Here is a 26905-nt window from a genome sequence, read left to right as displayed (position 1 = left end):
AGAATTATTGGGTACTATGGAGGGTCTATGCTTAGATTTTTTTTCTTTTTGTGGATGGAGGTTGGGTCATATCTGGCAGTGCCACAGATTAAACTAAGGTTAGCTACACGAAAGAGAAGTACCTTAACCCCTGTAGTATTTCTCTGACTCCTTAATTTTTTTTATAGGGATATGTCTGGCATTGCTTAGGAGTCCTCCGGATGATACCTGGAAATGCTGGGGTGTGGGGGCTTGTAGCAGTATGGATCAAACTCAGGATCAAGCACACAGCATGTGTTCTACCATGAACTATCTAAGTGCCCACTGTATTCAATTGTTGAGCAACTAATGAACTCATTTCCACAGTTGTTATATTATTTTATAGTTACAGCAGTAATGTCCCAAGGTGTCATTTCTCCACATCCCTACCAAATATTGCTATTGTTATGTGTTTTTAAAAATTATAGCCATCGTAGTCACTTATCACTTAATCACTTAACTTCCCGTTGGTCGTCAATTTGCTCGAGCGGGCACCAGTAACGTCTCCATTTGTCCCTGTCGCGTGCTAGTGTAGCCCAATGGCATCTCTTCGCTCCGTGAACATGAAGGGCCTCAAACCGATCGTTCATGATCTTCACGAAGAAGTCTGACCATCTGGTAGGTGGGTGGCCACGCGGTCTTTTGACATCCCGTGGAATTCAGTTGGTAACAGCTTTAGTCCAGCAGTCGTCTTTAAATCTCATTACGTGACCAGCCCATCTAATTTTCGACAGCTTGGCAAATGAGACAGCGTCCCTGATTCTTGATCGTCGACGGATGTCAGAACTCCGGATTCGTTCTCTCATTTGAGTGAAACGTGATATTCCAAGCATAGCTCTTTCTATTCTTCTTTGGGAGACCTGAATAGTGTTCTCATCCTGTTTGCGTAGGGCCCAGGTCTCTGAGGCATATGTTAATGCAGGAAGAACAGTGGAATCAAAGAGGTGTGCCCGGAGCCGGAGGTTCTTCGTTCTCTTAGCTATTTCTTCGACGTTCTTGAAGGCGTTCCAAGTCGCTCTCTTCCTCCTGCACAGCTCGGGTGCCAGGTCATTTGTCATGTTGACCTCTCGACCTAGGTACACATAGCTGTTGCATTCGGAGATGGTCGTTCCATTGAGAGCAAATGGGGCGTCAGGAACAAGGCTGTTTCTCATAAACATTGTCTTCGTAAGATTCAGCTGTAGTCCTACCTTTCCACACTCACGGTCAAAGTCGGCCAGCATTTGTGCCGCTTGGCTGATGTTTGGTGTTATTAAAACAATGTCACCAGCAAAGCGGAGGTGGTGTAGTTGCCGACCATCTATCTTCACTCCCATTCCTTCCCATTCCAGTCGTCGCATGATGTTCTCGAGGATGGCACTGAAGAGTTTTGGTGAAATGGTATCACCCTGCCGCACCCCTCTCTTGACATCAACGATCACTTCTTTGTAGAATGGTGAGATCCTGGTAGTGAATCCGCAATACAGTTCACGGAGGATCCTGATGTATTGGGCTTGAATGCCCTGATTGGCTAGGGCTTCACAGCCATCGTAGTATGCATGCAATAATATTTCATTGTGGTTTTGTCTTAAATTTTTTTTGCATTACTGTCCACTGTCCACTGTCCTCCCGTTGTTCATCTATTTGCTCGAGCGGGCCCAGTAACGTCTCCATTGTGAGACTTCTTGTTACTGTGTTTGGCATATTGAATACTCTCAGTAGCTTGCCAGGCTCTCCAAGAGGGGTGGAGGAATCGAACCTGGCTCAGTCAGGCTGGCTGTGCACAAGGCAAATGCCCTACCGCTGTGCTATCGCTCCAGCCCTGATTAGCACCTGTTATTACAGGTTTTGCTGGATTTAGATATGTCTTCTGAAGACATATTTTATTCAGATCCTTTGTTCCTTAGAAATTAGATTATTTGCCTTTTTTGGGTTTCTGAGTTATAAAAAATTCCATATATTTTCTAAACTGGATTTGTGGGGTGGGGTGGGGCTGGGGAGTACACAGTAGTGCTTGTCCTTCCTCCTGGTTTTGTGCTTAGGGATCACTACTGGTGAGGCTCCAGGGAGCTTATGGGGAGCTGGGATCAAAATTGGGTCAGCCACATGCATGGCAAGCACTTTGCCTGCCACACCATTGCTCCAGCCCCTTATACTGGACTCTCATCAGGCACATGGTTTGCCATTACTTCCTCCGACTCTGTTTCCACTCTGATGCTTGAGTCACTTATTGAAATGGGAAACACAGGGGAAGAATCAATGGAGGATGGAGTGGCTATGAAAAGTGGTTTCAGTTGCAGGTGTTGACTGGAAATATAGGTGGGTTGGCCAGAAGGATTGGTGTGTGGATCCTATGCATGGAACCTGGAGCAAATCTGAAGACCACCCAGGCTTGAATTCCACAGAAACAAAGGACTCTCCTCTTTGTTAAGTAGTATTTGATATTTACTGTTCATCCTCCTCCTCCTCCTCCTCCTCCTCCTCCTCCTCCTCCTCCTCCTCCTCCTCTTCCTTCTCCCCCTCCTCCACCTCCTCTTCCCTTCCTTCTTCTTCATTTAGGTTGTTACAAGAGTATTACTGTTTATGGTATTGATATACAAAATTACTGAACCCTTCTACCACCAGCGTTTCCCTGAGCAGATTTGTCTTTAATTATTAAATATGCAGGCCTGGAGAGATAATATAGGTGCATGGTTTGCATGTAGCCAATCCAAGTTTGATTCCCAACACCCCATATCTCTCCTACCAGGAGTGGTTTGGGAAAGTTGGGCCACATCTGGTAGTGCTCAGGGCTTACACCTGATCCCCGCCCCCCAAGATATTATAAAAAAAATTAAGGTCTTGGTCATCCTCCTGGGCTGGAGCGATAGCACAGCAGTAGTGCATTTGCCTTGCATGCAGCCAGCCTGGCTGAGCCGGGTTTGATTCCTCTGCCCCTCTCGGAGAACCCGGCAAGCTACTGAGAGAATTTCACCCGCACGGCAGAGCCTGGCAAGCTACCCGTGTCATATTCAATATGCCAAACACAGTAACAACAAGTCTCAAAAAAAATGGAGACGTTATTGGGCCCACTCGAGCAAATCGATGAACAACGGGAGGACAGTGGACAGTGGACAGTCATCCTCCTATAAACACTCCTGAAATTCACATACAACAAACAAAAGAAACTGTGGTTTTCCTTTCTTTCAACCAAGACTGAGTCTATGGGACACAAAATTAGCTAAAGAGGAACAGTCTGTTCTGATCCAGTTATAGAATTCTCCCTTTAAGATAGACACAATACGTGTCTATCTTAAACCAAGTTTGTATTGATGTAAGATTTATTTGAACCAAAGTTATTTTTTAAAAAGTTGATACAAAATCCAAATCCTAAATAAATCGTTTCTTCTTCTAGGATGTGTGTATCACCGATTTTTTCCTTTAGTGTGTAATTTATCTGCTGCGACTTGATTTACACAGCAAATACCTAAAGTCCAGTTTTATATGTGTTAGGTAAATTGACTTTTATAAGCACACATGTTGGTGGGACTGTAAAATAGCTTCTTTCCCAGAGTTCCATTCGTGTGTCTGATATTATGAACATCTCTTTCAAAAATCCCTCCTGAGTGTGTGCTGGGTGTCCTGAAGACATCCAGGGTTAGTGCATTACATTTTTTTTTTATGAATCTCAAGGAAGCCATTCTGCTGCTGAGCTAGATTCACGCACACATTTCATTTATCCACAATAATAAGAATATCAATACCTTGGATTTATATAGAGCCTCTCATCCAAAGAGGTCAAAGCATTTTAATTTAATTGGATGTTCCTGTGGCTTTAAGAGCCTCTGGGTATATTTACAAATGTAATAATAAGAAACAGTCTGCCCTGGTTTGCAATATAATAGACACCATAAAACAAGACCAGAACATATAGAGATTTTCACCCACATGGCGCAAACAAATTCAATGTCTGACCATGGGATTCAAGGTCCTTTGTGTCTATCTTTCTGCCTCTCTTCACCTATGATATCACTTCTTCATGGATTCTTGATTCTGGTCGAGTTATTCTCTGAACACATAAGACAGGTTTTCATCTTGCACCTTAACCTGAGGAGTAGGTCTTTCTCTTCCTCTTTAGGAGTGCACCTAGTCTTTGTTTTATTTTTGAGCTCATTTTTTTGGGTGTAGGTGGATTTTCAGTTTAATTATAACCCACCAATTACATGAAGTCTTGAACAGCTATCCTAGTTTTATTAGCTTTAGTACCCATCCAAACCTCTGTAGCTGTTTGGCTTTTACTCCTTGGGAATTGAGTGACTAGATGCTATGGTTTATGGTTATTTCTACTTCCTTTTTTTCTTTTATTCCTACTCCCCCCCCCCCCCCCCCACACACACACATACTATCAGCCACTGGCCCTCAGAAGTGTCTCTAATGAATTCCTTAGATGTTCATAAACTTGAGCTGGCTCTTGTTACAGTCGTCACTGAAGGGTTTATAAGCACATAGACCATTAACCCTTCCCTGATTTTATGTCCTCTTTGATGTTTTCGGTGCAGAGAAGATTTGGAGTTGGTTTAGAAGGACCCCTAAGGAGAAGCAATGTGGGAGTTCCCTACCTGCAGACAAAAGGTACTAAGGAAGGCTTCCTGAGGTGGGATATGGAGGAAGTGTAACAGAGAAGCAGAAAAACAGTTTATTGAATAGAGGCTTAATTGGGGGTGTGTTGATTTAATTATCACATAATTGCAGTTCCGGTTTGAGATGAAAGTAGCCCACGCTTTTGATGCTGATCCCAATTCTTGCTTGTTCAAAATTTTCTCTTGGTTATTTCTGTTGAGAAAGGCAGCACTTATTCATAGAAAGATTTGGAAGATGAAAAAGAAGAAAAGCAGTTCATTTTCATAGACTTCATAACTACTTCATAACACCAGCTGAGGGGTATTTTACTTTCTTTTATGTTTTTGTTTTTTAGTTTTGGTACCTCCCATGCGGTACTCAGGAGTTCCAGGGACACCTCTGGAGATTCTGGCCAACCAGGCCTTTGGCTCAATGCAAAGGCCCAAAGAGGCTATGATGCTTGGACCCTGCAGGGTGGTGCTGGGAGACTCCATAACTGCACTTGATCATGCTCTGGGTACTGTGTCATGCTGAGAATTGAATCTTGGTGAAGTACATACTAGGCATGTTTTTCAATAGCCATATTATCCTCAGGCATCCCCAGGGGACTCTGAAACAAAGTTAGTGGTATCCTCAGTAATGATAGATGCTACCTACCAAAGGCTCATTATGCATAGCTCACATGCCACACAGTGACTCTGAGAGGAGGTCCTAGTATTACTTATTTTACAGATAAGAAAACTGAGGCACAGACAGATTTAGGCATTTGTAAACTAGCTAGGAAATAAACAGTTTGAATTTTGGCAAACCTTCTATTCTACCTGCATTCTCTCTCTCTCTCTCTCTCTCTCTCTCTCTCTCTCTCTCTATCTCTCTCTCTCTCTCCTTCCCTCTCCTCCCCCCACTGTAAATTACACATAAAATTGATCATTTTCATGAATGCTCGTTTAGTGTTTGTTTTGTTTTAGTTTTTGGGCCACACCTGGCAATACTCAGTGGTTAGGGGTTACTCCTGGCTTGGCACTCAGAAATTACTTCTAGTGGTGCTCGGGGGACCCTATGGGGTGCCGGGGATCAAACTCGGGTAAGTTGCATGCAAGGCAAGCACCTTCACCCCTTTACTATGTCCAGTTTGGTAATGGTCATAATATAATATATATAAATATGTTGAACGACTATATATACTTGAAATATATAATAATATTTAAAACAATATTATCCTCCCTTAAACATTTATTTAAACAAAGAAAACATGGAATAATTAAAAATAATTAAAAATGTATCATTCAATGGCCTTTATTTAACACACTCACACAGCTTGCAACCATTGTCACTAATCAAGTTCCAGAATAGTCTCATGTTATCAAAAGGCAAACCCATATCTATGAAGCAACTGTTCTCCTTTCCTACCTCCTCCTAGGAAATCACTACTTTGCTTTCTTTCTGTAGGAATCTGCCTATTCTGGATATTTCACATAAATGAAAAGATACACTGCACGGTCTTTTGCAGTCTGTATTCTTTCACTGAGTACAATGTTTCAAGTTTCATCACTGTAGTGTGCATCAGGATTTCATTACTTTTGATGTTCAACCATACTGCGTTTCATGGAGGCTTCACTTTTTGTTAATACCACGATCAATCATACACTGCATCTAAGTTGATGAATATTTAGATTGTTTCCACGTTTTGTATATTGTGGATTTGCATATAGGAATGTACACTTTTGTCTTGTCGTGGTCTTTGTATTTTGGCCACACTCAGCTGTGTTCAGGGTTCACTCCTGCCTCTGTGCTCAGCAATAACCTTTGACAGTGCTCAGGGGCCTTCTGCGGTGTCAAGGAGCAAACCCTGGGCAGCCACATGCAAGGCAAGGCAAGCGCCCTGTACTATCTCTCTCCAGCCCTACTTGGGATTTTTTTTTTCCTCTTTGGGTTATTCTTGGTTCTGCGCCCAGGAATTATTTCTGGTAGTGCTCAGGGCCATATGGGATGCTGGAGATTGAACCCAGCATCGGTGCTGTACTAATGCTCCAACCGCCCTACTTGTTTTGACCAGTTTTATGTGTAAAGTGGAAATTTCATAGTTTTTGACTTGCATTTCTCTAACGAATAATTTTGTTGAGAATCTTTTCACATGCTTGTTGATCATCTATATGTGATCTCTGGAGAAATGTATATTCATACACATTGCCCAGTTATTTTCACTGCATTAAAAAATGTACTTATGGTATCATAAATTGTATAGGATTGTATTCATTAAAGGATTTTATTCATTAGCATTGTAGCACTGTCGTCCTGTTGTTCATCGATTTGCATGAGCGGGCACCAGTTAATGTCTCCATTGTGAGACTTGTTGTTACTGTTTTTGGCATATTGAATACTTCACGGGTAGCTTGCCAGGCTCTGCTGTGCAGGCGGGATACTCTTTAGCTTGCCGGGCTTACCCAGAGGGATGGAGGAATCAAACCCGGGTCAGCCGTGTGCAAGACAAACGCCATACCCGCTGTGCTATCGCTCCAGTCCTTTATTCATTAAGATAAATAAAACGTAATTTAGATGATATGGTTACAATAGTATTTATTTATTTATTTATTTTGGCTGTGCTGGACCCAATTACTGCACTTTTAGTACCTTCAAACTGCCCAAGGCCCTCCACCACTGCTTTTTTTTTTTTTTTTTTGGCACTTCTACTCAGCCAGTTCCTTCCTGCTTGGTAATCTCAGTTCTACAATCACAGATTGTCCAGCTCTTAATTAGAACTTTAGTCTTTTGCTTGTTGAAAATAAGATTGGAAAAAGGGGCTGGAGATTGTGAAAACCCAGGAGAAAGTGGCCTAGCGCCAGTGTGGGAATGGTCAGTTCACGGTGTCATTGGGCATGGGGGTGGGTGAGCCTGCGAAACTCTCCCTGCACGAGGGGGCAGGTGGAGAAGGCCGAGATCCAGTCCGAGCCGGGAGATGGGTCGGTGCCGGCGCGCTACATTCCCCATATCCCAGGTAGTGCGGAGCTGCACCCCATCCTAGAGATCCGTTTGCAGATGCGCGGGGGAGGGGGGAGAAGGGGGCCGTGGGGAGGTTGGGGCACTGGAGGTGGTACCTCCTAGACACTGCAACCTGGAGGGTCGGGCGAGGGGGTTGCCTTTCCCCTGAACCCCACTGCCCTGCCAAGAAAGGCAGATCAGGCGGGGCTCCAAGCTGGTCAAACAAACCAAAGTCAACTCATACGTGACTTCTTTTTTAATATTCTAGACACAAAACCCCTATATGTCCCCCCACACCTGCATATATTTTTTTCTACCCCACTCAGTGAGTAATCTCTTGACACACAACCCCTCCTGTGACTATGGTTGTGGTGCTGGCTGGAGGCTGCGAGTCTGATCCAAAGCTTGCACACTTTTTGTTTGTGTTTTTCGGTCGAGGTGCTTTCCCAGAGTTGCACAGTTTCTGCACCACACACTTGAAGGGCTCAAACACATCTGGCTGTGTGTGTGTGTGTGTGTGTGTATGTGTGTGTGGTGGGGGGGGGGGAAGGTAGGGAGATTTTGTACATACAGTCTGTCATGCAGGAGGGAGGGTTCCAAATAGCAAAGCTGCGTGGGACTTCCCCTGATGTTGTTGTGATTTTCCTCTACTGAAGCCTTGCTGAATTAGTTTGCTCTGGTCCGGTTTGTCTCTTATTGTTGTGGGGCCACTCCTGGCGGTGTTTGGGGCACTGGCAGAACCACAGAGTAGGGCTGTGGGGAGGCGTATGGGGCTGCAGATCCATTTCAGGGACTGTCCATGCCAGGCAGGTACCCTATTAATAGACCTACCACAGAGACCTTCTTTTTTATTATAGAGAATTCATTTTTATTATATAGCTTCTTCTATATAATTTTATTGTGTAGAAGATCTTGTCTACAACTAGGCACATAGAGATTGTTTTACTTCTTCCTTTCCAAGCAGAAGACATTTTTTGGGGGGGGAGGGGAGCTAGGAGCTTGCTATCTATCTATCTATTTATTTATTTATTTATTGCCATACCCACAGTGCTCAGGGCATCGGGTGGTGTCAGGAATGGAACCTGGGTGTCCTGCATGGCAAAGCTACAACCCTTGGGCTATCTACCTGTACCCCAATTTAAATGCTTCTTTTTTCTTTTTCTTGTTTAATTGCCCCAGCTAGAATTCTTAGTACATTGTTGAACTAAAGGGGCAAGAGTGGGCATCTTTGTCTTGTGCCTGATCATAGCTGCAAAGCTTTCTATCTTTCACCATTGAGTGTGATGTTAGCTGTGAGTTTCTAAACAATATCTTTATTTGTATTATTATATTTCCATTTAGTCACCATGAAACCTCATGATTGGGTTTCACACGGTTTCTTTTTCTGTTTTTATTTTTTTATTGAATCACTGTGAGATAGAGCACTACGAAGCTGTTCTTGGTTGCATTTCAGTCATACAATGTTCCAACACCCATCTCTCCACTAGTGTAATTTCCCAGCATCAGTGCCCCCATTTTCCCTCCCACCCTTTCAAGTCACCCACCCCCACCCCCACCTGCCTCTATGGCAGGCAGCTCTCTTCTCTCTCTCTCTCTCTCTCTCTTTCTCTCTTTTTCTCTCTCTCTCTTTCTCTCTTTTTCTCTCTCTTTCTCTCTCTCCCTCCCTCTCATTTTAGCTATTATGGTTTGCAATACAGGTAACAAAAGGTTATCGTGTATATCCCTTTACCTACTTTCAATATTCAGTTCTTGTGCAGAGTGATCATTTCCAACTAGTATTGCCATAATGGGCTGGAGCGATAGCACAGCGGGTAGGGCATTTGCCTTGCATGCAGCCAACATGGCCCACCCGAGTTCGATTCCTCCGCCCCTCTCGGAGAGCCTGGCAAGCTACTGAGAGTATTTTGCCCACACGGCAGAGCCTGGCAAGCTCCCCGTGACGTATTCGATATGCCAAACACAGTAACAAGTGTCAAAATGGAGGCATTACTGGGCCCGCTCAAGCAAATCTATGAACAACGGGAGGACAGTGACAGTGATTGCCATAATGGACACTCCTGTATCTTAAGTACCCTCCACCCCCACCCCCGCCACACACACCCTTGTGGTAATTCCCAACTATTTACCAGTCCTCCTGGCCCCACATGCACTGTTTCAACACAGCTCCTTTCACCAGTGTCCACTTCTTTTCATCAAAAATGGTCCCACCCATTTGCCATCTATTCACCAGTTCGCTTCTACAAGAGGCAATTAAAGAATATTTATTTTTTGAGTCATTGGCATGTGAGATCAATATACCTGCATGTTAGTCTTAAGTTCTGACAGAAATGACATCCAGTTATGCTGCCATTCTTGACTGGTGTGCGGACACTAATGAAGAAAATTTCTGCTTGGCAATGGCATCAGTCTCCTATATTCTATAGAGGGATTGTGTAACGTAAAAGAAATAGAATTTAGAACTTCAAGAAATAAGTGCTTACCTCTTTATTGAAAAAATATTTTATTTTTTAAAAAAATGCCCTCCATTTCTTAGTCTTGTGATTCATCATGTAAAGGGGTTTGGATAATCATATGATTCCCCCACCCTCGTTGCCTATATTCTTAGCTGTTAAACACAATACCTCTATCTCTCTAGATGATTTTTAGCTTCATAGCCTGATTCTTGTATTTATATTACAAAATTATTTTCATTAAAAGCATAAAAGTTATGTTTTCCATTGACTATATGTTATAACCTGGAGCGATAGCGGGTAGGGCATCTGCCTTGCACGCGGCCAACCTGGCAGACCCAAGTTCGATTCCTCCTCCCCTCTCCGAGAGCCCAGCAAGCTACCGAGAGTATCTCGCCTCACGGCAAAGCCTGGCAAGCTACCCATGACGTATTCGATACGCCAAACACAGTAACAACAAGTATCACAATGGAGACGTTACAAGGCCCACTGGAGCAAATCAATGAACAATGGGAGGACAGTGCTACAGAGCAGTGCTACAGCATCTACTGAATACTTCTTTATTGTCCTAAAATTGGGAGTAAATGTCTTAGAACTAGAGTCACTGGGATAAAGGTTAGGAACACTTTTAAACAAGTACATAAAAAAGTTCACATATAAATATCCTAACATATACATATATGCACGCACCCACACAAGTATGTGAATCTTAACTGGTTTTAAAGACCAATGTGAACTATCAGCTTCCTATCTGCTTAATAAAAGTAGTTGATGTGTTCTATTCCTGCTTCACAAATCCAGGACCTCTAAATTTGAAGTTCTGAAGTTCTTAAGTCTGAATCTAAATCTGAAGTTTTTCCTGTTTACTCCTATTCAGCAGATTACAGTTTCTTTCTCAGTACTTATATTCTTATTTTAGATTAATACATTTTTCATTCATGCTTTTTAGAATTTTTTTCTAAATTTATTTCTATCTATAGCCAAATGCAGAAAATACAAAAACATCTGTTAAAAATGCTAACAAAACACAAATGTGCATTACTGCTATCTATCTATGATTTAGTTAGGGAAGAAAGAGAGTATGCAATCCTATCCAGTCAGATTTAACTTATTTAAAATTATTATTTCATTTCAGATTTTTCTTGGTCAATATCCATTTGTGTGTTCCTACACTGGTACTTTTTTTTCTTCCAGGGTATGGTGGGGAATATAGTGACACTTAAAAACAATAGACTTACTAAGTGAGTATGAAAACAGTTTCAGGGCCGGAGGGATAGTACAGCGGGTAGGTCGCCTGCCTTCCACGCAGGAGACCTGGGTTCCCAGGCACCCTCTAGGGTCCTGGAGCCAATGCAGAGTAATCCCTCAGCCCAGAGCCAGGAGTAAGTCCTGAGCACAATTGGCTGTAGCCCAAAAACGAACAAAAAAGTTTCAACGAATCATAATGAAAAAGATTCCACTGTCTTTTAATTTTTCAATATGTTACTGGGCCCTCTCGAGCAAATCGATGAACAACGGGCGGACATTTTTTTCTATCCACTAATGTTTTAGAGTAAAAAAAAAAATGCTTACAGACTTGAAGCACAGACCACACCCCTTAGCTCCCCACCCCTTTGGATACATCGCCTCCCTGCACGCCCGTATAACCTTTGGGCTCATCACATAAATATCAGTTAAAAAAAAATACTATCATAACATCAGGAAAAAAAAACCAAGGAAAAATACCTCCCGGCCCCGCCAATATCCAAGATCACACTACCTATAAAGGAAGACACTCATTTAGCAAACTTCGGAAGTTGGCACCGGGAACCGCGGAAGGAAGGAAAACTACAATTCCCAGGGTGCTCAGCGCGCTCCCGGGCCCTAAAAACACCTGCCAGGTCAATTCCCGCCTCCTTCCTTCAGCGATTGGGTAATCTAGTTCCGTGCCGCCGGATCTCTCGCTTCCGATTGGCGCGTTCCTCCCGGCGCGCGAGGTCAATGCCAATGCGCGCGTTCGCTGTGGTTCCGCGAGCCCAGCGCCTCGCCCCGCCCCGTGCCAAGATGGCGGCCGAAGCAGCTGGTGGGAAATACAGGAGCACTGTCAGCAAAAGCAAAGACCCCTCGGGGCTGCTCATCTCTGTGATCAGGTGAGGGAGGCACGAGGCAGGGCCAGGGGACAGCGGGCCGCGGGGCTGACGCCTGCTTTGGCAGGGAGAGGGGGTAGCTGGGTTCCACCCTGCGAGCCCTTCCCCGGTGCCCTTTGCCTGCCCCTGGCCCCTGCCTTTTTGCCCCCTGGAGTTTCCCTTCTTATTCCCGAGCTGGGCTCGCGGGAGGAGCCCCGCCTCCCCGCCTGTCCTTTCTCCGGGGCTCTGCGCCTTGCATGGGGTCCACGCCGACCCCAGAGAGCCGGCCGCGTGGGGGCCTTGGCCCAGCAGGGCAGGTGGAGGTGTGCCCATTCATTCGCCCCACGCTTCCTGCTTGCTTGAGCCGCGCCGCCTGCCCATCCCGGTGGGGCTGCCTGCGGGCTTGGAACCTGCCGGACTCCTGGTGTGAGTGGCTGCCGGTGCTGTCACACGCAGGACCCCTCCCACCACCTGCGCAAAAGGCCGGGAGCCCCAGAAGTGGAGCCCTCGTGAGTTAGTAGGAGGGCTGTGCGTTTGAAGGCGCAGGATTCCTTGTCCACTGTGGTCCTGCCTTCTGAGCCCAGTCCACTGCTTTACAAAAATGAACAAACTGCAATTAAAAAAAAAATAACAAAAAACAGGGCCAGAGAGTACCACGGGGAGAGTGCTCGCTTCACACGAAGCTGACCCAACTTTGATGCCTTGCACCGCATATGATGGATGCCAGGAGTGATCCCTGAGCGGTGCTGGATATGGCCCAACCCCGCACATAAAACAAGACATAATCCAATTTATGCTAGGCAGTAGGTACTCCCCCTCTGTATGGTTGGAGTCGTGGGCCCTTCTAGGGGCTCTTAGAAAAAGATGAATTAATTGAGGGCAGGAGAACCTCTTCCGGCATTAGGGATGATGTGGAGAGTGACCAAAGGCAACCTAAATAAAATGCTCCTTATGACACATTTTTACATGGTTGGCATTTAGAATTTCAGTACTGAAGTGATGGTTTATAAAATAAAATGTTTCTCACCTCCTTTCACCCCCACCCTGCCAATGCCTATGCTCAACCAAGTTCTTGGAGTGCCTGGATTTTTTTTTTTTTTTTTTTTTACTTTTGGAGTCACAGAGTCCCTACTCAGGGGCTGTTCCTGGCACTGTGCTCAGGAGCGACCCCCGGCCGTGCTAGGGACTTTATACCGTGTCCAGGATTGAACCGCGGTTGTGGCCCCAGTAGTGGATGCAAAGCAAAAACCTTACCGGCTGTCCTGTCTCTGGCAGAGGCCGAGATGGCTTTTTTAAAAAAGCTAGGCCCAGTGGTAGCTGGTTGGTAAAAAGCACCTAGAATAAATAAATAAATTAAATTTAATAGCCTACCACTTCTGGACTGATAGAGACCCACCCATGGGCATTCTTTAGTGTCTTCTAATATCAGATTGTGCATATGAAGTCATTAGGACACCAGTTTTTGTTGGGCTTCAGATGCCAGTTCTTTGGAAGTACTTGGTAGAGTTGGTAGGGGCTAGGGAGGAACTTGGTCTGTTGCAGTGGGAATTCTTATGTGAATGGAAGCTAGTTGAGTTTCTTGTGGTGTTGAAACTCCCCCTGTGAGGCTATTTGGATTCTTTTTGAACTTACTAACTTTTTTTTCTCCTTGTATTTTGGTGCCTTTTTGTCGTATAGTAGCTGGCATTGAGGAACAGAAAAGTGATTCTGTTTATTGGGGTATAAAATATATAGACCATAAGGTCTTGATTTTCGCCACTATGTACTATCTCAATGGTGTATCTAGAATTCTACAAGCTTGACTTTTTTTTAAAAATAAAAACAACTGTATATTTAAATATTGATTACATTTACTCTGTCTATTCTGCGTTTAAAAGAAAGCATCATAAAACCAAACTAGGTTTTTCTTTTTCTTTTTAACTAATTGAGAAACATGATTTGCTTTTGGCACTTTCTCTTTGTCTTCCTGCTGCTTGCTGGTGTCTATGATAAGGGATCCACATCCTTCTCTGCGCCGACCTGCAGTGCCTTCACATTGTTACCATGGTTTAAGGCCTCTGCAGTTTCACTTGGACTTTTTTTAAATTATTGGTTTTCATTTTTCTTTCCCATCCCAGGTAGCATTTTAATTTTTATTTGACTCCACCTTGCCACCTGGCCCTGGTACCATACTAGGTAACAGGGAGGGAAAAAGTAGCGTCAATGCTCGAGTATTGTCTATAGTTTTTTTTTTGAGTCACACATTTCTTTGAGTCACAGCGTTCAAGTGAGCGTGTTAACTCTCCTTGCCCCCTTGATATACTTTTTTTTTGCTTTTTGGGTCACACCCGGCGATGCACAGGAGTTACTCCTGGTTCATGAACTCAGGAATTACTCCTGGCAGTGCTCGGGGGACCATATGGGATGCTGGGAATCGAACCTAGGTCGACTGTGAGCAAGGCAAAAGCCCTACCTGCTCTGCTATTGCTCCAGCCCCTTGATATACTTTTGAATGCACCAGGTGGTTTACATTCTCTCCACAGCAGTTTTAGAATGGAAGGCAGTTTGTACTGTTAAATTGTTGTTTGGAATGGGGGAGAGTTGGAGAGAGTCATTCAAGGAAGAATAGAGCGGAGAACGCATCGCTAAGAGAGTAGATCTTCAGAGTTCTTATCACATGGATGATAACTCATCCTACTGCGGTTCTTATTTTCAGAATGTACGCACATGTCAGATCATTACTATGGACACTTTAAAGAATACAGTGTTTTATGTCATTTCAATGAGAGGAAAATGAGAGCTGGAGGAAAAAAAGAAAGAGAATGTACATTTCTTGTTAGTAAATTGTACTGTCAAACAGAAGTTGGGGCTTTGTCTAGAGCTTCAATTTGTATTCTTTGTGTTACCCTGCCTGCAACAATGTATTCCCGATTCTTAATTTCTGCTATGAAACTTTGATTACCTCCTCTTATCCTTCACCTCTTTTCAAATTCTTTCTATAAGACAGTAGCTTTCCCGGTTGCTCTGGCAACGAGCCTCAAAAGGGAAAAAAACTATTTTAGGTTGATGTTTATGAAATCTGAACATTCCTGAAGATGTGTCTGATAAGTGCCAGTTCTCTTTCATGCTCCCTTGGATCTATCATTTCATCACAATAAAATAAAGGACTTGTTGCCAGTAGAGTCCACTGTCCTTTGAAAACTTTGATTAGTTTAGTTTTACTGATCTTTTTTGATATCACTGAGCAATTGTTTTTCTTTTTTAAATAGTGACAGTTAAAAATTCTTAGTGCTTTTGCTCACATAGGTTTAAAAAGAAATCTAACAAACAACAGTATGTCTCTGTGTCTATTACAGTATCCCTCAAAGAGCAGCGTGCGAGTGTAGACAGGTTTAAATCCATCTAGGTTCTAAGTCTTGGTCTGTGGGTCAATATGTGGGACAGGTTCCAGTCCATACATGTAAACAGCTGAATGCTGATATCTTATGTATTTGTATAAATGTGAAGTGTGTGAATTCAATATGTATGTGCATATGGTGCCAATCATTTAAAAAGACAAACAAAACATAGGGTCCAGGCACACTTCTAGTGACACAGACTGGAGGGTTTGATGGTCAGGGTCCACCAGAATCACACCGGACAATTTTGGGGAAGGGGAGGCATGGAATTCCAGGCGTGGAACTCAGGGCCTTGAGCTTGCCAGGTAGAATCCATCATTTGAGCCACAGTGCCATCCTCTGTTAGAGTCATCTTCTCAGGGGGATAAGGGTTTGGGTAGGGACAGAATAACTGGGAACTTGGCCACTAGCCACACCTTATCACTTTTTCCAGGGGTACTAAATAGTTACTGTTACTGTTTTTGACATATCGAGTACACCACGGGTAGCTTGTCAAGCTCTGCCATGCGGTGGGATACTCTCGGTAGCTTGCCGAGCTCTCCGAGACAGATGGAGGCTTTTTGGGGCAGCCTCTAATCACCTTTACAGGTGTTCCTAGTCAGGCATATAGGCGGGTATGATACTCTCAGTAGGCTGCCGGGTTCTCTGAGAGTTTGAACTGGAGAATAACAGGTTGTGCGGCTGCGAATGCTTTCGGGAGCTTGGTTTTATAGTCTCTGCATGGCCGTTGATGGGGTTACACGGCAGTTGGTGGGTGTAACTGTCTAGCCACTGGAAGGTGAGGGAGCTGGGTGGAGGAGGCCCAGTCCCGAACTGAGCAGGCTTGGAGATCTCAGCCCCGGGTCGTGCACACCTGGGTTCCTCTTCCGGTTCCTCGTCCAAGCGTGTGGACAGTGGTCTCAGCATGGCTTTGGCTGGGTCCCGGAGGTCTTCTCCCCTGACCCTGAAGAAGTCCCCAATATGTCATCGGGCTACACTTGCACGTGACAGGGATGAATGGATCCATTACTGGGCCTGCTCGAGCGAATTGAAGAACAACGGGGTGATAGTAATAGTGATAGTGACCAAATAGTTAAAACAATGATTTTGTTAGTGGGGGCGCATCCCTTGCAAGCTTTAAAAAAAATATCAAAATAATGAATGGAAAGAAATATTTGCATTATTAGGGTCATGCTGGTCTGTCTATGGGCTGGGTATTTAAACATCTTTGAGAATCATGAATTTAACGTTTAACCCACTTAAGGATGCCCAAATAAAACGAGTTCTGAGCTGTCAGGCGTCTCGAAGCAGGCTTTTCTGGGGTTTCCCAGCGACTTTGATGGGACAGACATGGCTTGGGTTGGAGCCAGGTGGAGGCCGCCACTGTGCCAGCTTCGGGCGTGAAGCCTGGCGGTTGGGCCTTTAGAAGGGAACTAACACCTTTTCCCTACCACTGTCATAGTGCTGGTGGATTTTCACTCCCGTTCTGTTCTTTAGGGGGTGCGTTGGGAGCTGGGCAGCCGTGGTAGAATGGAACGTGCATGCGATGGTGTTTGGGGGAGATGCCTCTCTACTGCCTGCCTATCACAGGTTTCTGATGCAGAACTGTGTCGATGCTATTCCTTCTCAGGTGATGTGCTTCAGCTTTTGAGTAGTGGGTTTTCCGGGGTAAGGTGACCTGCAGAGGCAGTATAGAAGGATACCTGAGGAGTCAGTTTTGATGGAAGCTTGGGGTCCAGCGCTCAGACAGGTTTTCAGGTGTCATCACCTCTCGTGTCTTCACTGAAATTGGATTTTCAGGAACACAGAAACTCCTTTCTCGCGGGCCAGATTCCCGTAGGGTTGGGGCCGCTCTGGGTTGAAGACAGGGTCAGCTTGGCTGGAGGCGTCCAGCACTGCGGGTCGGGAGAGGAGCTCGTTCCGAAGGGCCTGCTTCCCTTGCTGGAGCCAGGCGCCGAATGGCTTGGAGGTTTTCGACTCTTCATGAACCCTGGGGAGCTCTTGGCACTCGTTTGCAGCCTTTAGTGAAATCAGCACTGGAGACCTGGAGACAAGATTCCTCGTCCTCCTCATTCTCCACATCCTCCTTGACCTCATCTGCCTCATTGTCTTCCTTGTCCTGGTCCTCATCCTCCTCCTCCGCCTCCTTCCTCCTTTTCCTCTATTACCCAATAATGTCGGGCCAGTTTCTAATAATCACCATCTTCCTCCTCCTTCTCCTCCTCCTCCTCTTCCTCCTCCATCTCCTCTTCCTCCCCCCCCTTCTCCCCCGTCTTCCCCCCTCCCTCCTCCTCATCCATCATGCTGGGCCAGTTATCCCAAACCACCCTTTCTCCTATCTTGTTTGTAAAACAGGATCATAATAATAGGATTTTTATTTCATTAAAAAAAAAATTGGAGTTCACAAAAGGTGCCCAGCTCAGTTAGGCAGAGTAGGCACTTCATTTCTTCCTTTTTCAGGATTGACAGCTTTTCTTCCTAGAAACATTGATTTTCATGTTTTGCCAGCTAGGATAGATAGGCCCAGATAGATAGATAGGCCCAGATAGAATGTTAATTTTCCACCAGAAACATCATTGCTGTGTTGGCTCAGCAGTTGATTCCAGTTGTCAGAATATTCTCCTTTTAACCAAGAAACCTGTGTAGCTGAGTAAAGGAAATTATTTGGGAATTTGAGAGCCAGAGAAGGAAGCTAGATTTGCTCCTATCTATGCTGGAGCCATAGCACAGCAGGTAGGGCGTTTGCCTTGCACACAGCCGACCTGGTCGACCCGAGTTCGATTCCTCTGCCCCTCTCGGAGAGCCCAGCAAGCTACAGAGAGTATCTCACCCGCACGGCAAAGCCTGGCAAGCTACCCATGACGTATTTGATATGCCAAACACAGTAACAATTGTTACAATGGAGATGTTACTGGGCCCGCTCGAGCAAATCGATGAACAACGGGAGGACAGTGTTTGTTTGATGTTTTCTTAGCTAGGACTACTTTTGTCTCTGCTAGGGCAAAATTCTTTTTTTTTTTTTTTTAATCGGATCACTGTGATATACACAGATACACAGTTATGAAGCTGTTCATGGTTGGTTTCAGTTATACAATGTTCCAACACTCATCCCTCTACCAGTGCACATTTTCCACCACCAGAGTCCCTATTTTCCCTCCCACCCCCTACCTCCACCCCTCCCTATCTCTATGGCAGGCACTCCCCCCTCCCCCGCTCACTTTGGGGTTTACAATACAGATACTCAGAGGTTATCATGTTTGTTCCTTTACCTACTTTCAGCATGCAGTTCTTATCCAGAGTGATCATTTCCAACTATCTTTGTCGTCGTGGTCCCTCTCTATCCCAGCTCCCATTTCTCCCGGCACTTAAGGCAGTCTTCTAATCATGGACCAGTCCTCCTGGCCCTTGTTTCTATTGGCAACATTCTTTTGAGTGTTTATTTCAGCCAGTGCTGGCTGATTACTTGAGGACCCTCTCTCTGGCTCTAAGTTCAATGAATTCTTCCTGATAATCTAGATAGGTGGTTTCTTCTAGGCTTGAGATAGTTTTCTGCCGTACATGGCTTGATCTGTTCTCAGCGGAAATCTCTGACAAGACCTTCTCTGAACCTCTGGAGTATGTGCTGGGTTAGCTACTGTTTCTCCATTACCCTGCCTTGTAGACTCTGAGCATCTTAATGCCCAAAGGGTCTGAGACATTGTTAGCAATTTCAGATAGGGATGATAAATCCAGTCCCGTTAATTCCATCTAGACCAGAAGTGGAAAGCCCATTAATGCTTCATATTAAAAAAAAAATCTTCAGATATTTTCATCAGTCATAGTTGTATATACAAGAGGGGATACATAGGTGATCAGGTGTGTTGTGGGCTGAAAGTGACTCAGATAGTTCATCACGCTTGGGGTTTTTGATTTTGCAGCATCTTACCATGCATTAGGCAATAAATTACTTACTTCATATAAAACCTTTCTTCAGGAACTCTTCCTCCAGACCTGTTAGAAATGCTTTGGCAATTATTAGGCATTGGTTTGTGTCCATATTTTTTATTTTATTTTATTTTTTTTGTGTTTTATTGGGCCATGCCCAGACCAGAGATGCTCAGGGCTCACTCCTGGCTCTCTCCTTAGGGTGACCTTATGGGATGCTGGGATGGAACCTGTTTGGCCGCATGCAATGCATATGCCCTACAGGCTATACTAATTTTCCAGCCCTCCTGTCCTTATCTTTTAAAACTACAAGCCTGTTTTATTTAATGCCCATGATAATATTGTTTATTATTGGTCTGTGCTCTAATGACACTGGGAAATAGGCTTTTTATAGGCAAAATAGATTATTGGTTATTGCTATATTTTACTGTTTGTTAGCAGTTGACTGCTTGTGGTCTGTCCTTGTGTGTTTTTAGTTGGGGAAAGTGTGTGTGTGTGTGTGTGTGTGTGTGTGTGTGTGTGTGTGTATGTATTCTCTCTAGTGTCTTATACTTTGGTTGCTTCTTATATTTTTACTGCTTTCAAGCCAGGAAACAAATTTTAATCTTGACTCTATAGTAGCCGAAAATTTCACCTTAAGAATATGGAAATTCACCATGCAGCAAGTTATGAGATACATTTTTGTGAAACATTTGAAACAGTACGAGATTTACATATTGTAAAATTCTTAGGAAAATCTTTTCTGACTTTCATCTATTTTAAATGTATTTAAATACTGCAAAAGACAGTGGCACGTACTTCAAAGGACGTTTTCCCTTTTAGAAGTTCATACTGAGTATAAAGGGAAGTGTCTTGTTACACAAAATACCATGAGAGCCTGTAGGAAGTGCAGATTCTCAAACACATCCCTGCCACATCTACCTGTCTACTGGATTCCCAGGGGGATTCAGATGCACCTTAAACTTTGAGTAGCCCTGAGAACTTAGTTTAGTTGAGGAAATAAAACAAAAGAAGCCTATTAACACTGTGAACTTTTAGATCTGAGATAGTAGTACTATTTTTTTTTTTAAGAGAATGGTTTTTAAGGCTTATATACAGAACTCTATACCAGTAAAAATTTCATCTTTGGAATTTGCTTCAAAGTAATTGTGGGTCGGGGAGATGGCTGAAACGTCTGGAGTGTATGCCTGGCACACAGACGCTGAGGGCTTGATCCCTAGCATCGAATAGTGGCCTTCCCCCAATTGTGGATCTAGGGACCCCCAGAACCCCTGGTCCAGGAGACTCTGCCTCCCCCCTCCGCAAAAACAAACAAACAAAAAACCCAAAAAGTTGTGGAAGAGAATTAGAGGGGTTATAGAGGAAAGAAGATTGGACTGTTTGGTAACAGTCGAAGCTGTGTTTATATGACCTGGCTTGACTTCTGTCTTAAAATTTCCATCAGGGCATCGTGTGTGTGTGTGTGTGTGTGTGTGTTCTTAGATGGGTGTATATATGTAAACCCATGTAGGAGTGACAAGGTTCTGTAGAGGAGTACATTTCAGGTAAGCTGACTGTGTTTATTCTTCATGCCTTGTCTACCTTTTCCCCTTCCTCCTGAAGCACCTGGCGTGTTGACATGGTTATGTTTCCAGGGCGTTGATCGATAGTTAGAGAAGCATGTTCAGTTTGTGTGATCCAGAATTTCTTTTCTTTCTTTTTTCTTTTCTTTTTGCTTTTTGGGTCACACCCAGCGATGCTCAGGGGTTACTCCTGGCCTTTGCACTCATGAATTACTCCTGGCGGTGCTTGGGGGGGGACCATATGGGATGCCGGGGATGGAACCCAGGTTGGCTGCATGCAAAGCAAATGCCCTACCCGCTGTGCTCTTGCTCCGGCTCCTGTTATACTATTGCTCCGGTTCCCAATTGACCCAGAATTTCTAAAACAGCCTATTAGTAATATAGAAAACATCATGTATTGTAAAATCTTATCACGCCGAAGGTTGTATGTTCACGGGCTCACTGGACGGCACTGTTTCACTGCCTGCGTTCGGTGCTCTTGAGCCACTGTGTGTGGCCTGGATCAGAACGGCTGTTGGCCAAGGGCAGACGGAAGAAAAACGGGGGCCAGGCCGGTCTATATCAATAGTGGTTTATTCCAATCCTCTTCACTCCTGTCTTTCTCTGCCTCCTTCTCTCCTGGGCCCCAGTCTTGGAAGCTCTCTCCTTCTGGCTCTGACTCTGGATCTCTGGAGCCCGAGCTTTCTCACTTCTGACCCCTTTTCCGAGCTTACGTCTTAGTTTATATAGCAGTCACATAAGGCGGTGACATAAAGGTGGGTTGGATACTGACGAATCAACAAAGAGAGGTAAGACCACTCCTCCAGGAGATTAACTCAAGGATAAAATCTCATCTACAGAGATTACTTCAGATTACTAGGAGATCCACCCAAGGGTGGGATCCCAACAAGGGTGTATTCTTCCTTCAGTTAGTAATCTACTTAAATAGTTGTAATAAATCTACTTCTAATATTTCTAGCAATGTCATTCTGTATGAGCACAGTAAGAGATATAAATTTAGTTTGGTTCTTCCTGAGAACATCTCACTATACATTTCGCAGTCCTCAGGCCAGGTTAATCTTCCTAGCTCCAGCAGGGTCCTAGTCTCGTCGTTACTTACTTTTGGATCATGACAGCATTTGTCCATGATCATGCCCTCAACTTATAGTTGAGTATCGTGGCTCTTTGGCCTGGCCCATTTCGATGCCAGGGTAGCTCACTGCTTGCCCTGGGTCCATTCAGCCCCTCGTCGGGACCCTGCTTTTGGGGTGCTAGGAACTAAGGGCAACTGAATCAAGAAATCAGATGCCCAGGAGTAAATATTATTCGGAGTCAATCAACTCCCAAGTTACAGAGCATAATATTAACTGTCTTCCTGTGTCCACACAGAAAGGACATTGCTTACAATACAAGTTCAGTGTTCTTAGATGGGTGTGACCTGACAAACCTAAGCTACCTGAGGAAGGACAAAAGAGTGTTATCCTACAATGTATGAGGAATTCACCAGAAACTCTGCGTCAGATATAACGTATGCCCTTCCAGTGAGCAAAGGCCTTTGTGTGTGGGACTAGTAAGGCTGTTCCACTCTGGAGGAGTCTGGGAGCCCTGTGACATCACATGGTATCTTCATGGCAGTGCTTTAGAACTCTGGTCTTCAACCACTGGACCGCGGACTCTGCCACTAGCAGGTGTAGAAAGGTTGAAGAACACCATTCTAGAGTGAGAGATCACGGGACTTAAAACACAAGTGACAGAAATAGTTGTTAGGGTAGTACAAGTTTTTGAAGTTGATTTTACCAACTCGGGGCTTAGGTTAATGCTCTTGCAAGAGGTGATTTTACTTAACTTTAGACATTGGCTTTCTCTGTTGCCTACAAGATTCATAGCTCTTGGTCCCCAGAAGTATTTTATGTAACAGAGTTAATTGGAAATCTGCATGTGTTGGGTATAGTAATTGGCCCTAAATGCTGTCTGCAGCAAGACACGGTGAATTTTCAATTGACTTTAAAGCAGAAATTGTTTACTGTCACATGGTATTAAATGAATCTCTTTGTCCTGAATTAGGGGATGTTGTTTTTATGCATCAGAAAACTTTTTCAGAGGGACTTGTCATCTTGAATTGCTATCAGTTGGGATGGGATTATCTTTTATTTGGCGGGCTCTAATAAGGCATAATTAAGAAACAAGCAATCACAGTGTATAATTGAACAGAATAAAACCCTCTTTAAAAGCATAATGTAGATTTGGTGATGCTTTCAATGAAGCTGTATCTTACGTGATTATATAGTGATACTCATGCTGAACATTTCTTTAATGTATGCTTTCTGTGTGTGGGGGTGGGGTGGGGGTGGGGTTCAACTCAGAATTCAGAGGTACTCTTATTTTGGTAATTCATCAGAAGCATTCATCTCCAGTATATACCGAGTGTTCTGCTTAGGATAATAGTCTTTGAAGAGCTACTTCTCAACTTGTTAGGTTAGTATTTATATTCTCAGCAATCTCTTTTCCTCCTCTTCAATTTGTATATTCATTCTTCTTGGCATTGACTATGGTTCCCCTGCTGACATAATAGATGGATGTGGCTGTAAAGCATTTCTCAGGTTGGCTGTTCTGTACTTTGAAAAGGAAGTCTGCCGCTCACGTCCTGAAGTACGGGTTAAATAGAGCTAATAGTATCACCTCAGATTGTCTGGTGGTTAAAAGCGTCTTGGACAGAAAATAGGATTCACACTTGAAGCATCATGTCAGCTCTAGATTCTAGTGTTGAAATCAATAGCAAAAAAGGAATGCTATGTTCTAGCAAGATCAATAAGCTAATAGTTAATTTTTTTCCCCCTTCTCACTTGAACTGAGGTTCTGACACTGGTTAACCCTTGAGCATCTCTCGTGGGTCTAAAAACACAGGACTGTGGTGTACATGACGGCCACTCCTCGCCTGGTGTGCTCCTCATCGTCCAGGTGAAGCATTAGCCTTAATCCACGAGAGAGAGTCCCTCGGATTGAGCGGCTGTGGCTCTTGATAAGTTAAAAGTGTAGGGCACCCCCTTGGTCCGCTCCCAGGTCCATTGGGGGTACTTGCAGGTCACCGTGGAGATCAGATCTTTCTCCCTCTTTCCCCGACCAGAGACTCCAGTCTGTGGGGGCTGTGCAGGTCACTTCGATGGGTGCGGGCAGGGGGCCTGGTTTGGACTTGTGTTTGGTGGGCAGGTGCTAGCAGCTGCCGAGTCATCTTCAGCCCCCACGATGCGATTCTCGGCAGAGACGGCTTCCCGAGGAGTGATTTGTTTATTTATTTATTTACTTATTTTAGAGACCTGGAACCATGCTTGTAATTAGTTTTTCTGAGTGGCTTGAAGGGGTTTCCATTAATTGTTTTGTTAATCTTTATTATTCCCGGAGGAGAGGTCACCGGATGCCAGCGAGGAAGACCCTTAGTCGACAATTAAGCCTGTTAACTGTTTTCAGACAGCGCGACTCAATGCTAATTATTCTGCAGGTGTCACCCGAATTCAGGTGCATTACGTTAAATATTTCTCCGAGCAGGTTAATTAGTTTAGTTATCTGAGGCTGAATCAGGCCGAGGCGGCTAATTCTTCTTGTGAAGTTTCCAAGAGATCTGCTGTTGCTTCCCGGCAAAGGAGGGGGGTTGACTGATAACATCCGTCCAGAGAGTTTCCTCAGCCCAGGTTTGAGAAGGTGGCGTATTAGGGCCTGAGCTGACGGATGGTGTGACATAGCCCAGGAGGGGGTGGCCCAAGCAGCAGAAGCACCATCCTGGGAGCTTGAGAGTCCCCACCCTACGACCTCCCTCTGACTCTCATTGACCGAGTCACGCTGGGAATTCAGGCCTCCAAACGGGCAGGAGGGGGCCTCCAGGCTGATCGGCTGGGCACTTTGTTAATACACCCCAAGTGCTCCCAGAGTGAGGGGCTCTGTCTTTGCCACAGGTAATCCCGCGGCTCAGGCAAGAGCCATGCTCAGGCTCTGAATTTTTCACGGGTTGTTGTCGACATTGCCGCACGCGTTGTTGGCTTATGGTATTTAACAGTCCTCTACTCACCCTCTAATCCCGACTGCTTGTACAGGGCCCTCTTCAAAGGCCCGCGCTCAGGCCATTTGGAGCTATCAAAAGGCAGTCGGGAGAGGAGGGCATGAATAAAACATGATCGGATCCATTTAGTCCAGTAAATTCCCTAAATTTCTATCTTTAGATGAAAATGGATCTCTGGGAAGCTTCCGGCGCGGTCTCTGTCGAGCGCCTTGCAGAATGCCCGGGTCTGTGTTGCATGTTAATGTTAGGTTCTCCATGAAACGGAGATGCCGTGGCCATGTGGGATTGATTATTTTATTTTTCACAAGGTTGTCGAGGACACGGTGCACTGTATTGTTTGGTGTCGTCCTTATTGATTTAGGGGAAAGGCTTGGTTTAGAATTTAGGAGGACTCGTGTAAAATCCGCTCCCCCCGCGGGTCTGGGATGTGTCATTTTTTGATGAGGATTACAGAAGGGGAGGTGTTCCCTTCCTGCCTAGCCACCTGGAACCTGTAGGAAGCTTCTGTCAGTGATTCCCCGGAGAGGGTGATTCTGGGCCCCTGGAGGGATGCTGGAAGGATCCTGGCGGGGCTCATAGGTGCAGGTTGGGGCATGCTTTCTGTGTGTTCACTTCCCGTGTCGACGCTAGCGTGTACTGCCAGTGGCTCACCTTTGAATGTGGTTTAATGACCACAAATGGCAGTGATGCCACTGGTGTTAATGTCTCTTAACACATTAAACGCGGTGGATTTTCGTTGGGGTCTGTCTTCTTCCCCACACTTCCCCCAAAGGTGGCAGTAGATCAGGTAAGTTTGGCTACACCTGGCTCACAAGCTTCCCATCTCTATTTGCCCATCTGACCTTGGGTACTTGTTTTACCTTGCCTTCTCTTCTTGCCGTGACTGGGGTGGACGCGTATGGTTGCCACAGTTGCATATCTGGTTCGCTGGGGGTCACTGTGGAGCTCACACACACTTGGTTGAGGTGGACTAGAGGTCACACGCCTGCAGGATTGTGGATGATCTGCATGAGGGAGGGGTAGGAGAGAGAGAGACAGAGAGAGAGAGGAGAGAGAGACAGAGAGTCAGAGAAAAGAGGGAAGAGAAGGAAAAAGAAGGGAAGGGAAAGGGAAGAGGGAGGAAAATGAAAGGGAAGGGAGGGAGGGAGAGGGAAAGAAGGAAGAAGTGAAGACTCAGATCAGGTCATGCTGCAGTGCAGGCCCCACACCCCGTGGCACCATTGCTGGGTATACTCTAGGCATGGGGGGTGGGTAGTGGTGCCAGGGATTCGTCCAGGCAGGGGCTCTGTCACCAGCGCCACATCCCCGGCCCTTTGTGTCTCACAACTTCCTGTCTCTCATTTTGTCCTGCATTCCTCTAGCTGCTTCTCAAACTCATCTGAGTTATCTGCACCCTTGTCCAGAAGCAGCTCAGCTCAGGTTGTAGGCGGGTGAGAATGAGAACGAGACCTGAAGTAACTTGTGTCCGGTGGTGGAGGGTGCAGGTTGCTGCTCACAGGGCCGCCTCTGGGCCTTCTCATGTACCATCCATGGCACTTGGCTAATTCAACATGCTTCACACACATGACTCAGGGTTCGCCCAAGTTAGCTCCCTCAGTTTCCGATTCATGCAGCTGCCCGGAACCAGCCCCAGTGCTCAGTGCCCGAGATACCCCGAGTCCGAGTGGGGGGCATCTGCCGTGTGGAATCCTGGCAGCTGGGCTGCCCCTAGCCTGATGACTGGCTCCCGGTGGGAGAGCCAGGGATGGTCCCTGGGCACTCAAGTACGTTCCTCTTGAGGCAGGCCGAGCTGTCTCTGTCAGTGGTCTCTGACTCTCTCTGCATGTACAGAGAGTTTTGCTAGACTTGTGGCTGCTATCAGGGGCCCCAGAACTGTTATGCCTCTTTCCAGACCCCTGGTCGA

General features: G+C 45.2%; 1 protein-coding gene and 1 pseudogene across 2 annotated transcripts in view; both read left to right on the top strand.

Moving 5' to 3' along the window:
• Positions 1-9784: 9784 nt before the first annotated feature.
• LOC130032531 (uncharacterized) lies at positions 9785-9947 on the top strand (annotated as a pseudogene).
• A 2101-nt stretch (positions 9948-12048) lies between these two features.
• The window catches only part of EXOC4 (exocyst complex component 4), an 850139-nt gene continuing 835282 nt past the window's right edge, over positions 12049-26905 (top strand). For both annotated transcript variants that reach the window (XM_056124006.1, XM_056124007.1), the window contains exon 1: positions 12049-12154. In XM_056124006.1, coding sequence (XP_055979981.1) covers positions 12069-12154 — 86 coding nt within the window. In that variant the 5' untranslated portion in view covers positions 12049-12068. The remainder of the gene's footprint in view (positions 12155-26905) is intronic.

The sequence above is a fragment of the Sorex fumeus genome, unplaced genomic scaffold (assembly GCF_029834395.1).
Source record: "Sorex fumeus unplaced genomic scaffold, SorFum_2.1 ptg000048l, whole genome shotgun sequence".
Classification (NCBI taxonomy): domain Eukaryota; kingdom Metazoa; phylum Chordata; class Mammalia; order Eulipotyphla; family Soricidae; genus Sorex; species Sorex fumeus.
This window is presented reverse-complemented; position numbering and strand designations above follow the sequence as displayed.